Source organism: Chrysemys picta, chromosome 5, assembly GCF_011386835.1.
Source record: "Chrysemys picta bellii isolate R12L10 chromosome 5, ASM1138683v2, whole genome shotgun sequence".
Classification (NCBI taxonomy): Eukaryota; Metazoa; Chordata; order Testudines; family Emydidae; genus Chrysemys; species Chrysemys picta.
This window is the reverse complement of record NC_088795.1, coordinates 59,238,494-59,251,841: the sequence shown is the minus strand read 5'-3', so window position 1 is coordinate 59,251,841 and position 13,348 is coordinate 59,238,494. Positions and strand designations below refer to the sequence as shown.

The following is a 13,348-nucleotide window of genomic DNA, read 5'->3' as shown; positions in this document are numbered from 1 at the left end:
TGGATATTAGGAAACACTATTTCACTAGGAGGGTGGTGAAGCACTGGAATGGGTTACCTAGGGACGTGATGGAATCTCCTTCCTTCGAGGTTTTTAAGGCCTGGCTTGACAAAGCCCTGGCTGGGATGATTTAGTTGGAGTTGGTCCTGCTTTGAGCAGGGGGTTGGACTAGATGACCTCCTGAGGTCTCTTCCAACCCTAATCTTCTATGATTCTGTGATGTGTTCAAATCAAGACTGGATACTTTTCCTGAAGATTTGTGTTTGACCAAGCACAAGTTATTGAAAAATCTCAATAATGAAAACCAGATAAGTGGTCTTGAAAATAAATCCTAGGAAGAACAAAGATCATACTTGGCAAATATGCCAAGAAGCATAACTCAACAGTGCAAACAATTAGATGTACAAAACTTCAGATAGTGGGTAGGATCAGACAGAAAAAGATGAAAAATCAAGAGGAGAAGCAAGTTCAGGATCAGATTTTATTTTTTTAAATAATGCTGTTTAATTTTTTATTACTGTATATTTTTTATTTTTTAATACTGCCAAAGTATTTCTAGCCAAAGTATGTAATAAGATATCAGATCTTTAAAAGAACCGTATGTTGTTGTGCTTACTGTCTTCATATTTTTTTCCTGCCACTTCAATTCAGATACAACTTTGGCAGCTTATATCCTGAGAAACAATACACTTAGAGGCTAAAACATCCTAGCCATTATAGCAGGAGCACATTGTGGGTCAAAGGTTTGAGTAGGTGGAGACAATGATCCTTTAGTAGCGGGGGATGCCCCCTTAAGGAAGGGCCATAATTATTTAATCCCCATCACCTATGACAGGTTCTGTGGTGGGTTTGTCTGGGGCCAAAGAGGTCTGCAAAGCAGAAATGAGTCTTTTCCTTTCAAGAATTATCCTTTGTTACATTTTTGAGTATGTTGATAAAGTTATGGCCCTTTCTGTCTCTGTTGTCCTTGCCCCCCTGCCATTCGTGATGTTTCATGCCATTTTGCAAACTCAGAATAAGTGTGAAATGGGAGAGAGGCTCAAACTGACCAGTAAGAATATAGGCCAAATATTCCTAGAAAAAGCTTATTCATTAGAAGTTGTCTAATCTGTAGGAGTGATTCTGAAATCTTCAATAAAGAAAACGAAAACCTAATAGGTTATGACATTAAGTACGCGCATGGAACCAATGTAGGAAGTAACAAACAAGTAAGCAGTGACTGAAAATTATTAATGAAAATCAGACGCTGAGATTAAGAAAAACAGGAAGACAAGAAAATGTTCTTCAGAATACTCTTAAGGAAAACAGGAGTTACAAGACTTCGAGGACACAGTTGTAATGGGGTGACAAATGTTTAGCTTCAAGGACAATGATAGTACTTACAGACACAGAAAGCATTATGAAGGGACCAAAAAGTTTTCCAGCTGGTACTACAGAAATGTATTACAAGAAATAAAATCTTCACAACCATATATAAAATGAGGCAGACAGTTCTTGTTAGAGGGTTCTGACATAACGGATGGAGTCATCAAGAGCAGAAATAAGTGAAAAAGATAGTTTCAACATGAATAACAGGTAGTCAGTCAAATAACAGAAGAGCTAGAGAAACTATTAATGGAATAGATAGAAAAAAACTCCAGTTCAGAGGGCCCGCAAGGGGGTGCACCTGATGTGATTCTTGTTCATGATGAAGGAAAGCAGAAATATGTAGTCCTATGAATAAGAACACCTTTTCACTGGTCTAAAAACCCTGTACTACATTACTGACCATTGAATTACTGTTATCCTCCCTCTTCCTGGGAATTCATGGACCCCATTGGTTTCCAAAAGTCAGTTTCTGGGAATACTTCTCCAAGAACCAGGGAGGCAAAGAGACTGTTAAAACACTATAATCACCTATTATCTACAATAATTAATACTCTTGCCTCTAAATGTCATCTCATTGTCCTTTCAAATCCTTTGTGGATTTTAAGTAACCAAGACAAAAGACCAGATTCATGATCACAAATCCTCCAAATTTTGCCTCTGTAAAAGGTGTACAGTCAGTGAAACAAAAAGTGTGTTATTTCTGTAATAAGGAAAAAGCTTACACTTCGATATACAAAGGAATCCAGTTATAAAAATAATGTAAAGATGACATCAAAAAATGGCATCCTTAAAATAAGGCTAGCTAAAAATCAAAATGAAGTATATAGGGATGAAAGCAACTACATACCTTAACTAGGCATACCACAGTTCTTTCCTTGTAAACCCTAAATCTGTTTAAATAGGACTTCAACAGTTCGTTCTCCAAAGTGAATGTATTCTATTATTTTTCTTTGTTGTACTCTAGAATGTGTGCTTATGTGATAGACACTGTGAAAAGTCTTATATTTGTCTAGATGAGAGAAGTGTACAAATGGCATTCTGACAGTGGTCTTTGACTCTGAGACAGGGCTTCTGTACCTGAAAATGCAGGCAAGATGTGCAACTGCTCTCATAAGTACAGCATGTAAAGCAGTAAAATCAACAGAATATTCATAACTAATGAATACAGCAACACACCATAGTGCCAAGGCATATTTTAAATTAGCAAAACCACCAAATATCAGCACATTGTAATTGATTGTTTTTCAACAGTCCAAATCTGCTTTAGTCTGTTTTAAAGGAAGGAAATTTAAAGTGGTCCAAAGACTGGGATTTGCTATATTCAATTCTAGACCAAAAAGTATGTTTAAAAAAATACTGCTACACCAAGAACACTTTAAAAGTTTAATATTCCTGGAAAGATTGGAATCTCCATGTTCCTTCATATGTAGCTTTTGTATGTACCTTTGGCTGAGGACAAGATCATTAGCTCTTTTAAAATAAGCAAAACAAAAAGTTACTTACCATATTTTTGCTTCTCCTCATACACTAATAGAAGTATCTGATTATTTAATCTACAGACTAAGATCTACTTCTTCCATTCCATCCATTGCAGCAACAAAGAATGGAATTACTGAGGATGAAGGCTATAGCTTTGAGTTTGTCATTTTTCTCCGATTTGTAGCTGGAGGGAAACCATGTTGGCTACTCCCATCTCTGCTCCCATCATTTCTATAAATACGTTTACATAGCTTCGGGTGGATTACCTCTCTTTGCCATCAGGTAGAAGAATCAGCCCTCATCCCCAACCTCAGTAGTTAACAACGGTTACCTATTTATTTCCAAATATATGCATTACTAAGAAATTTGGATTAACATTTTAAATCAAATTCAGCTTTGGGAAGGATTTTTGAATAGCCACTATACAATGATTTCCAGTATGGCTCAAGCTTAGTTAACGGTTTACAGCACTTTATAGCATTGTTGAATCACCTCGTCTGCTAAATCAGTTGTCAGAAAAATATGGGCCAGCATGGTAGAATGTATTAGACCAATACATTGTCTCCATTTTATTATGAAGCTGCTGAGGAAGCTGTGATATACAGCACTGTCATTACAGATCTATTGTTAGAGGGGTTCCACAGTGTTTTGTGCACTGCCATTAATTTATAGCAGTAAACAATATGTAGCTCTCCGACTGCAGCAAAGCAGAATCTTTTAATGAGGTGGATGTTATTACCACAATAAATCAGTGCATTCGTGTAATGTATAATTCAATGTGTGTATTCCCACTGTAACTTCTCTGAGTAAGCTGATAGTGTATCATTGTCAGTGCACAGCTCTGTGGTTCGTTGTTTTTTTTTTGTTTTGTTTTGTTTTTTTTCCTCCTAAGCTTTCTGTCGTTTGGGGACTTTTTTTTTTTTTTATTTATTTGCTTGAAAATAAATGTGGCATGTCTTGATGGTTGTCCTGTTGCGGGCTTAAGAAACCAACTGTAACAATAATAGTGAGAATCAATACTGTGGATTTTAGCTGTATGGATCTCTGCATGATACCATTTTTTCAAAAGAGAATGAAATCAATCCTAATTGGTTTTAGCTTTATATTAAAGGAATGTAATTCTATAACTATTGATTTGGGGTATACTCATTTGCAGGGTAATAAAAATAGGAGCAAATTAAGTGAATACTTAAAATGCTACAGTACTATACAGATACAGCACTGATTCTATTTTTAATTCATACAGGTTTTTTTACAAATGATCTTATTTCTCCTTTTTTCCCCTCCAGCATAGCTAAGTCTTTAGGGAAAATCTGTACAGATGGAGATTCCAAAATGGTTCTGTAACAAAAAAGATAGTTCTTGGAGTCAGTTTCATTCTTCCCTGGAACACATTTGCTAAATCAGATAAAATCCTATTCTACCGCAATCACTCCTTTAAAAGGGTTACATTTCAAATTAGTGAACTGCAAAAATGGTAATCAACCTAAGATGTTTTCTTTATCCAATTGCAAAGTGAAAACTGCTTTAAGTAAGATTAGATCTTAAATCCTTGTTTGATCTGTTATCTAGAAGATACACTATAGCAACTGCAAGTAGTTTATCAGATGCCATCTGCAAGTAAACATACTTTGATAGTAGTAATCAGATAATACAAATATTTCCAAAATTATAAATACAGCAATGGACATTATTTTTTTACTTAGATTCTAAATTATTTTTTACATATGACCCAAGGATACCTCTGTTTTCATTGACTCAGAGCTGGATTATTGATTGTCACTTTGGCTTAGAAGCTTTACCTTGAATGTTTGTCTCATCTTGTATATATTGTTAAGTATATCTGTTACATTTATTTTAGTAAGATGATAAATGTGAAAATATTTTTTCTGCAGGTGTATTCTTTAGTTATAACCAGGCACTTCTATAATCTGTTTATATTTGCATCATTTAATTTAATGGTATAAGAAAACACTATTCTATATCAATCTCTGTACGTATTATAGAACTGTATCAAATATTGCCCATATGTACCAAAATATTTCAGACCTCTTAAAGTATTATACATATGAAACTATTAAAAGACCACCGAATCCTGATATAGGAATAATCCTATTGAAAAAACACATGCAATGTATACCAAAACTTTGTATTTTGCATTAATTAAATCCCAGTTTAGCAATGTTTATAAAAATGTGGTAAGTCTTTTTGGTAATTTTGCATATTTAATTAACTCAGTTTGATTTTTGGTATCAATACTTTCTGATATAATTTGTCTGATTCACTAATTTCTCTCATTAATTCTTTCTCATTTTCCTGCATTACATGCAGACATATCTTATTCTTTAGGTATAATTTCTCTTGGGATTGGTTATCATAAAAAAAAAAGAAAAAAAACCCAGCACCAACAGCAAGAAACCAAACAAAAAAATCAAACACTAGTACTAATATCAACATTCCAGCCACACTGTTGACATTCCCTTTCACTGTTGGTCAGCCTGACATCAAGGTCCAAACCCATGTTTTTAACTGTTGCTTACAACTCATTCAATAGTCTACAAAACATCACACAGCTAGGACCCACTTCATGTAATACTGTCTGCTGTGAAATGCTTCTTAGTGATGATCAGTGTTCAATCGAAATTAGACTGTACTGGTGGAACGTAACAGCTTCTTCCATCACCTGTGTGTATATGTTATCCAAGTTTGAGATCCACATCTGTCTTCACCCACATACCAACTCTGTCTGCTTTTGCAAGAAAAAAAACAACCTAGACAACATATTTGCATGCATGCTAATAATTCTGTTTGCAAAAACACTGAAAACTGGTTATGATTATGATGTGGTGATTGTCTCCTTTGTTTTAGCCTATTGGTGCTCTAAACCCAAAGAGAGCAGCATTCTTCGCAGAGCGATATGAATCATGGGAAGATGATCAGGTTCCAAAGTTTCACTATGGCACTCATTACTCAACTGCAAGTTTTGCACTCACTTGGTTGTTGAGAATTGTAAGTACAGTCCTTAAAAATACATTTACTTTTAAATAATAATGAAAGCCACAAATAATCAGAAACCATGAGTAAATTAAAACCCAACAGAATATAAGGCAATTGAGATTTTGAAGTAATTGATTATCAGCAACTTGTTTCAGTTTCCAAGGATAAAATCTGTTCCAAACTCTGAACATCGTGTTTTAATTTTTATGGGGTAGCCTTCTCAAATCAATATAAAAAGCTCTTTTCCCTTTAAAATAGGCTTTTCAAGTAGACCTCATTGTATTACATTAAATAGGGTTAACTTCTCTTCCTCACATGATTTTTTTCATTGTGGTGTACTCTGAAAAATTGTAAATTCTTATGAATGTATTTAATTTTCATCCCTAAAAGTTAAAATAAGATGTTTTAAGATGCTCCTAAGATTGTACATTGTCATATTTGTTTTAAATGATGTTGCAATATATATGTAGGTAATATTGTGGATGCAACGTATTGATAATATATTGGTTAAACAGTGCATGTTTCTGTAAAATTGAAAGGTGATTTATCTTCTAGAAAGTAATTTCTTTGGGAAAGCATTAGCAGCACATCATTAATTAAAGCTTGTTAGAATGGTACAAGCATACATAAATCCTTGAAGTAATTTATAGTGCTTAGCTAATTTCAAGCAATTACCCACTAATATGTGCTTAAGTGTTCTTTAACTAAGAGGAGGCTTTTAAATCTTTCAAACATTTTTCTTTTCTAAATCATAAATTACATATTAAGCCATAACAATGGTAAAGTTACATTAAGTATTAAAATATTTATTTGCATTAATAGATAAACTTGAAGAAAAGAAAAAATCTTAGCTGATTAAGCCATGCAATTATTTAAATAAACAAACAAAAAACCCACACAAACCCTTAGATATAAAATTTATTCAGCTTTTTCTTCTTAATGTGTTTAAAAGCAATTCATGTCACAACTGATCTGTAAATATTTCCCTTCCATTTTTACAAGCTTTTATTTGTCTTAATTTACAGTGAGCACAGCAGAGTAGAATTAAGGGTTACTCATACACAAAAACAGCTATGCCTGAATTATTCATCAGGTGGGTAGCAGAAATAGCCTGTCCCAATTAACCACTTATGCACCAGGAAATGAAGTAAGAGTAACCATAAACTTCAGACATGGCAATTGCCATTTTTATCACATTTCTTTCAAAAAGTATTATTTCATTTTGTTTTTCTTTCATAGGAGCCCTTTACAACATTTTTCCTACATGTACAAGGCGGGAAGTTTGACCATGCAGATAGGACTTTTTCATCAATTTCAAGAGCATGGCGCAACAGCCAGCGTGACACGTCTGATATAAAGGTAAAATACTGTTTTTAGCTTTTGTGAAAGCTGTTAACACATACTGCACTGTATTATATATTATAAGAGCAGACTTGAAGAAGAGCTCAGTATAGCCCACAAGCTTGTGTCTCTCACCAACAGAAGTTGGTCCAATAAAATAAATTACCTCACCCACCTCGTCTCTCTGATCTCCTGGGACCACCACAGCTACAACAACCCTGCAAACATTTTTTTTTTTTTTAATGGGCAAGGCTGGTAGTACCACTTACTAAGTTGCCTCACACTTCCCATTATTAGTCTTTGTTTTCTGTTCCTTATAACTTTGCCAAACTTTAATCCTTTGGGCTGAAATTTTCCATGCTGGGTGTCTGCCTCTGGTTGAATTTTTTTTTTTTTTTTTTTTTTTTTTTTTTGTTTTGAAAAATTGCAGCCAAAATAATTGAGCCATTTCAAAGAACAGGACAAGGAAAAAAATGTTGTTTTGCCCATGTTAAAAAAATGTGGTGACTTTTTCTTTGAAATGTTTTAATGCCCCTTTCCTTTGGAACAGGGACTTTGTGTCAGGGACCTTTTGCCATCCCCAGGAAAATCCACCATATTTGGCCTAATTATAAGCCTCTGAAAAATCACCTTTCACATTTTATCATTTAAATTCCCCAAAGATTATGTCTGCACTGAGCATGCTCCAGCCTGGGGCTCAGAACCACATTCCCTGAGCTCTGGGCTTCTGTGGGCTCAACTAGGTCCGGATGCCTGAACTGAGAGTAGAATGACTCTCTCCTGTGCTGTCAGAGACACCCTTTCCACTCTCTCTCAGACCAGACAACATGGAGGAGAGTGCTGCCTAATTCAAATGCAGAGGATACAAGAGCTGGACCTGTGCAGGGGAGGGAATAGGAGGGGAAGGGGAAAGGTGGGGGAGGGGCACAGATTGGGACAAGGTGCCTGGTGGTGGTAGTAGTAGTAATAGTGAAGTCTGTTCTTTCTGGGTGGAGGAGTAGCGTGTATTGTTGGGTGCAGAGTCGGCTCCAGGCACCAGCATTCCAAGCAGGTGCTTGGGGCGACAATCTGCAAGGGGCAGCAGTCCATGTGTTTTTGCCGCCCCAAGCAGCGTGCTGAATTGCCGCCCCGGACGGCGGGGGCAGTCCGTGTGCCATTAGGGCGGCACGTGCATTTCCGCCGCGGCAGCAATTGGCGGCAGCTTCTATGTTCAGCTGCCCGCAGCGGCAATTCAGCACGCTGCTTGGGGCGGCAAAAACAGTAGAGCTGGCCCTGGTTAGCTGGTTTCACTGTTCACTTTCTTTCTTAGGTAACTCTGTGTGACATATGTTTATATATGTAACAAATCTAACTGCTTCACAGTGATGCTCTTTTTGTGTATTAATTTCTTGGTTTGTTCTACTAAATGGTTAAGTGGAGATGGGTCATGGTGACTGAGGGTGGATGTGTGTGGGATTAGAAATGCAACCAGTTGGAGATTTTGTGTGAGATGCTGTGTATGAACCCTTTGCTATTGTAAGATAGAATCTGTCAGAAAAGTGTAGCTCCTGACACTTGTGTTTGTGGTTTTTTTTGCCCAGTCAGTCAGGTTTAGGTGCACAATCCATATGTTTTCAATGATAATATGAATAATAGCTAGAACTGATCCTACATCCAATTTTTTAAATTGCCCGCTACACCAGTACTACTCCCAATTCACACGTCTACAAATTTTTGTGTAGATAATGTTTTTAAAATAAATCTTTCAGCATTGAAAAGTAGGACCGACATGGAAATATTTCAGCCAGATCCCAAATTCAAAGACTTCCTATTAAAAATGTATGAAGAGAAAGCAAACAAAAATTACACAGAAAATTCAAAGGGCATAAAACTACCTCATGTGAAATTTCACACCAGTTGGCCATCTGCTTTTAGAGAAAAGCAGGAATTCAATCCCAATTTTAAGATGATTTTAGGATACAATCCTGACTATTAAGTTGTTCCCAGGCACCTCCATAATTCTCAGAGTTTTCTGAGTGGAGGGTGTCCAACTAATGAGAAGTAGGATATTTTGAAGTTTATATACCTCATCAGTAGGGCCCTACCAAGTTCATGGCCCATTTTGGTCAATTTCACGGTCATAGGATTTTAAAAATAATAATTTTTGTGATTTCAGCTATTTAAATCTGAAATTTCATTGTGTTGTAATTGTAGGGGTCTTGACACAAAAAGGCGTTGTGGGGGGTCACAAGGTTATTGTAGGGGGATTGCAGTACTGCTACCCTTACTTATGCGCTGCTGCTGGCGGTGGCGCTGCCTTCAGAGTTGGGCAGCTGGAGAGCAGCTGGGCCCTCAGTCAGCAGCCACCACTCTCCAGTCATCCAGCTCCGAAGGCAGCAGCGCAGAAGTAAGGGTGGCATTGTATGGTATTGTCACTCTTCTGTGCTACTGCTGGCAGGGTACTGCCTTCAGAGCTGGACGCCTGACCAACAGTCGCCACTCTCTGGCCGCCCAACTTGAAAGTAGAGCAGAAGTAAGGGTCGCAATACTGCGACCCCCCCACCCCCACAAATAGCTTTGTGGCCTCCCTGCAACTCCCTTTTGGGTCAGGACCACCAATTTGAGAAATGCTGGTCTTGCCCATGAAATCTGTATAATATAGGGTAAAAAAGCACACAAAAGACCAGTTTTCATGGTCAGAGACCAGATTTCATAGTTCATGAGGTGTTTTTCGTGGCCATGAATTTGTTAGGGCCCTTCTCATCAGCTCTGACTGTCTCTGAAAATGTGTTTATTATCTTTAACTTTGTGTAGAAAAAAGGTTGAGAGGTATCTGATTTAAGAACAATGGGAACTGAAGTCATCTCTCCCCAGAAACTGTAGAGATTTCCTCAGATTGTCCAATCAAGTTCCATCCCCATCTTCTTTTGGAGGGATCAGCCCTTGCAGTGTCAAAGGATAAAGTACCTATAGGTGTATATTCAGTCCTTGGCTTTACAGTTCATAGAAATGCAGAAGTTAGAAAAGAAAAAGACTCCTACATGATCTGTTCAAGGTCCAATTATTGAGAAAGTCGTGGCAAGTCAGTTTTAGCAGCTGAACTCCACCAGTATTCTTGGCCTACCCAAATCAGACTTCATATGATGTGGAAATCATGCTGCTCATTAAACTAGACTGTTTCATCTAGACAATGGACAAATATCCATTCTAATATTGTTAAATCTATAAAAAGCCTTAGATAAAGTTTGTCACAGTACACTACAGGCCCATTGGTGTGTGGGGTTGAGCTTGCTTTGTTTCCTTTTTGGCTAGATTCCCACAGAGTTGTGATAGCATCTATCTGTTCACACTTGCAGTCCCATGAGAGTTGAACTTATTCCTCTAGTTTTCAGCATCTATATTAGACCCCTTAGGGAAATCATGAATTTAAATACCATCAATATGTCATGACACCCAGTTTTTATTTTATTCTCTGACGGAGATAACAATGTCACCATGACACTCAATGAATCTGTGTATGAAAAATAGCTGACCCAATCTTTTATCCAAGAAAGGCAGAGATTATGCTGATTGCAAGAGGGAAGTACTTAGAAGAAGTGGCAGAAACAACGATGGCTTCTCTAGCAAGGGTATCTGGCTTCTCATTTTTTAGATGTTTGTGCAGTCTTAGTTCTGCTAAACTCACTGGTGTGCCCGTACAAGTGATGAGAAATGCTTTTTTACATCTTTAGTTAGCTAGGAGACTGCAGTTCTTCCTCTTGGATGAAGACATAGTTAGTTTTCCTAGTCTCTGTCATCTCTGTACTGGACTACTTCAATTCTTTCTACATGATGCTGAATGACGAGGCCACACAAAAGCTCAGACTTGTCCCGCTTGCTGTAGCTTCTTCCTGAGTTGGGTAAATCAAGAAGAGCTCATCATATTGGTACACTGGACTCTATATGTGCTTCCCAACCAACATCAAATGCACATCAGAGTCCTGGGCCTTGCTTTCAGTAATCTCCGTCTTCCTCCCATTAGACACTACCTTTCCTTTCGCAATCCACTGAGAATGCTTAAGTCATTTGGGGACATTCTGTCTGACAGAGCCCAGGGATAAACTTTCATTTGTCAGGACAGGACATTTCCTCAGCTGAAGATGAGGATGTAAGTTCCAGTGATGGAAATCCTTTACAAAGAGATGTATTCTTAATAGGGAGGAATGTAAAGTGTGTCTGATTCTTCCTTAGTCTCTCCCTAGACTTCCCCAACACATAAACACACCTAGGATGACCTTTAAAAACATAAAAGTTCTATCCAAGGAGGTACAGTGAAGATGTTCCATACTGTGACTGCCACGCTGAATCTCTTAAATCATGTATTCAGCATCTATGTATGATGGTGATGGTGCTCAAGATATATCCAAATTTATCAAGGCAATTTGCTTACCAATGCAGGCAAGTTTCCTGAAGTACATCTTGTTGTATAATGTCCAGTTTAATTTCAAATGTCTCAAGTTGTGGTCTTTCACCACATTCCATGGGACATTATTTCACAGTCTTATGTAGCTCAGTCTGGAAGCTTTTTCTTGTAGGCCGCATGTTCCATTTTTAATATTATCTCCTATTTATATCTCTTTGTACCACAGTAAATATATCTTATTTATATTTGATGCAGTGTGGTCTGGTGGATAGGGCACTGAAATGGAATTCAGAAAACCTGAGTTCTATCCCCATGCTCTGTCACTGACCTACTGCATGACCTTGAGCAAGTCACTTGACTTCTCTGCTTCTGTTTCCCCATCTACTCTTTGTCTTGTCTATTTGGATTGTAAACTCTGTGAGGCAAGGACTGTCTCTTGTAGCCTTCTCTATTGATTATGTTTTAGTTATATTGATTACCTAAAAATTCCCAATTAACAATCTGAGATTTGGTAGGGTCTAGTCCTAAAATCAGGCCCAGTGTTACTAGAATTACTAATAAGTTGGGAACCCCAATGTGCACAGTGGCAACACTCAAACTTAGGAAAAACCTTCTGACTTTGCAATAGTTCTGTTAACACAATTATTAAAGATACAAACACTCCAACTCAAACAAGTTGGCAGCAATAATGCAGAGTCATAACAACAGTATATGCACACCATCCTTGTGGAGAGCCAAAGATGGTGAGATAGGTGGTGGTCCACATAGGTTCTGCCCTATCTCTGGCATTCCAAAAGATCTCTACAGTCTAGGCCATGGTTAATCCTGTTCTGTGGCTTGATAGCCACCACAAATATTCTTAAGGACATCTGGCCTCATCTGTCAATATCAAAACTTTGTAACTCTGATAATGTTGGGGCATCCTTATCCTATAGGTTAGTATATTGAAGACCTCAAATTTATTAGTATATACTCGTTCATAAGCCGAATTTTTTTAGTAAAAAAGGGAAGCACCAGAGAAGGGGGTCGGCTTATGAGCGAGTATAGAGAGGGAGAGATGGGACACAGCTCCTCCCCACAACAGAGGGAGCAAGGAGAGGCAGCAGAGCCAGAAGGAAAGAGTCTCTCCGCCTCTGGCCACGCTGCTCTCCCCCCAGCCTCTGAAGCAGCTGCAGCTGTGGGGCTGGCAGGCTGCAGCCGTGCCGCCCGGCCCCACCTCCCAGAGCAGGCTGTGGCCGTGCCGTCCAGCCCGCTGGAGCACGCTGCGGCCGTGCCACCAGGCCCAGCCCGCTGGAACATGCTGCGGCTGCGCCACTCGGTCTGGCCCACCGCAGCAGGCTGTGGCCATGCTGCCTAGCCTGCCAGAGCAGCTTCAGCCAGGTCAGAGACATCCTCGCCTGGCCCGCCCCAGATAAGGTGAGAAGGGATGGGATGGGGAGAGTGTGGGGGTCCCGAGCTAGGGGTGGGGTCATGTGGGGGGTGGTCACAAGGGTTACTCCCCTGACTCCCAGCTTCTCCCCCACAAAAAATTTCCCCACCAATTGCTGTCCTGGCCTGACAGGGTAAGCAGCTGGCATGCCGGGACACTTTGTTTACTTAGGTTTACCTCTGTACCTGCGGATGCTCGAGGTAAACAAACCATCTCGGCCCATCAGCAGCTTATCCTGATGGCCCGGGAGGCAAAGTTTGGTGACCTCTGAATTATAGGGTTGGCTTGTGAACAGGTTATAAACATTTTTCCATTTTTACTTATCCATCTTGGGGGGGTCGCCTTATAAACGA

The 13,348-nt window shown here is 38.7% G+C and overlaps 1 protein-coding gene across 7 annotated transcripts in view; it reads left to right on the top strand.

Moving 5' to 3' along the window:
* Window positions 1-13,348, top strand: part of LRBA (LPS responsive beige-like anchor protein) — a 551,104-nt gene that overhangs the window by 395,731 nt on the left and 142,025 nt on the right. For all 7 annotated transcript variants that reach the window (XM_065597797.1, XM_065597794.1, XM_065597798.1 and 4 more), the window contains exons 45-46: window positions 5,716-5,856; window positions 7,084-7,203. In XM_065597797.1, coding sequence (XP_065453869.1) covers window positions 5,716-5,856; window positions 7,084-7,203 — 261 coding nt within the window. The remainder of the gene's footprint in view (window positions 1-5,715; window positions 5,857-7,083; window positions 7,204-13,348) is intronic.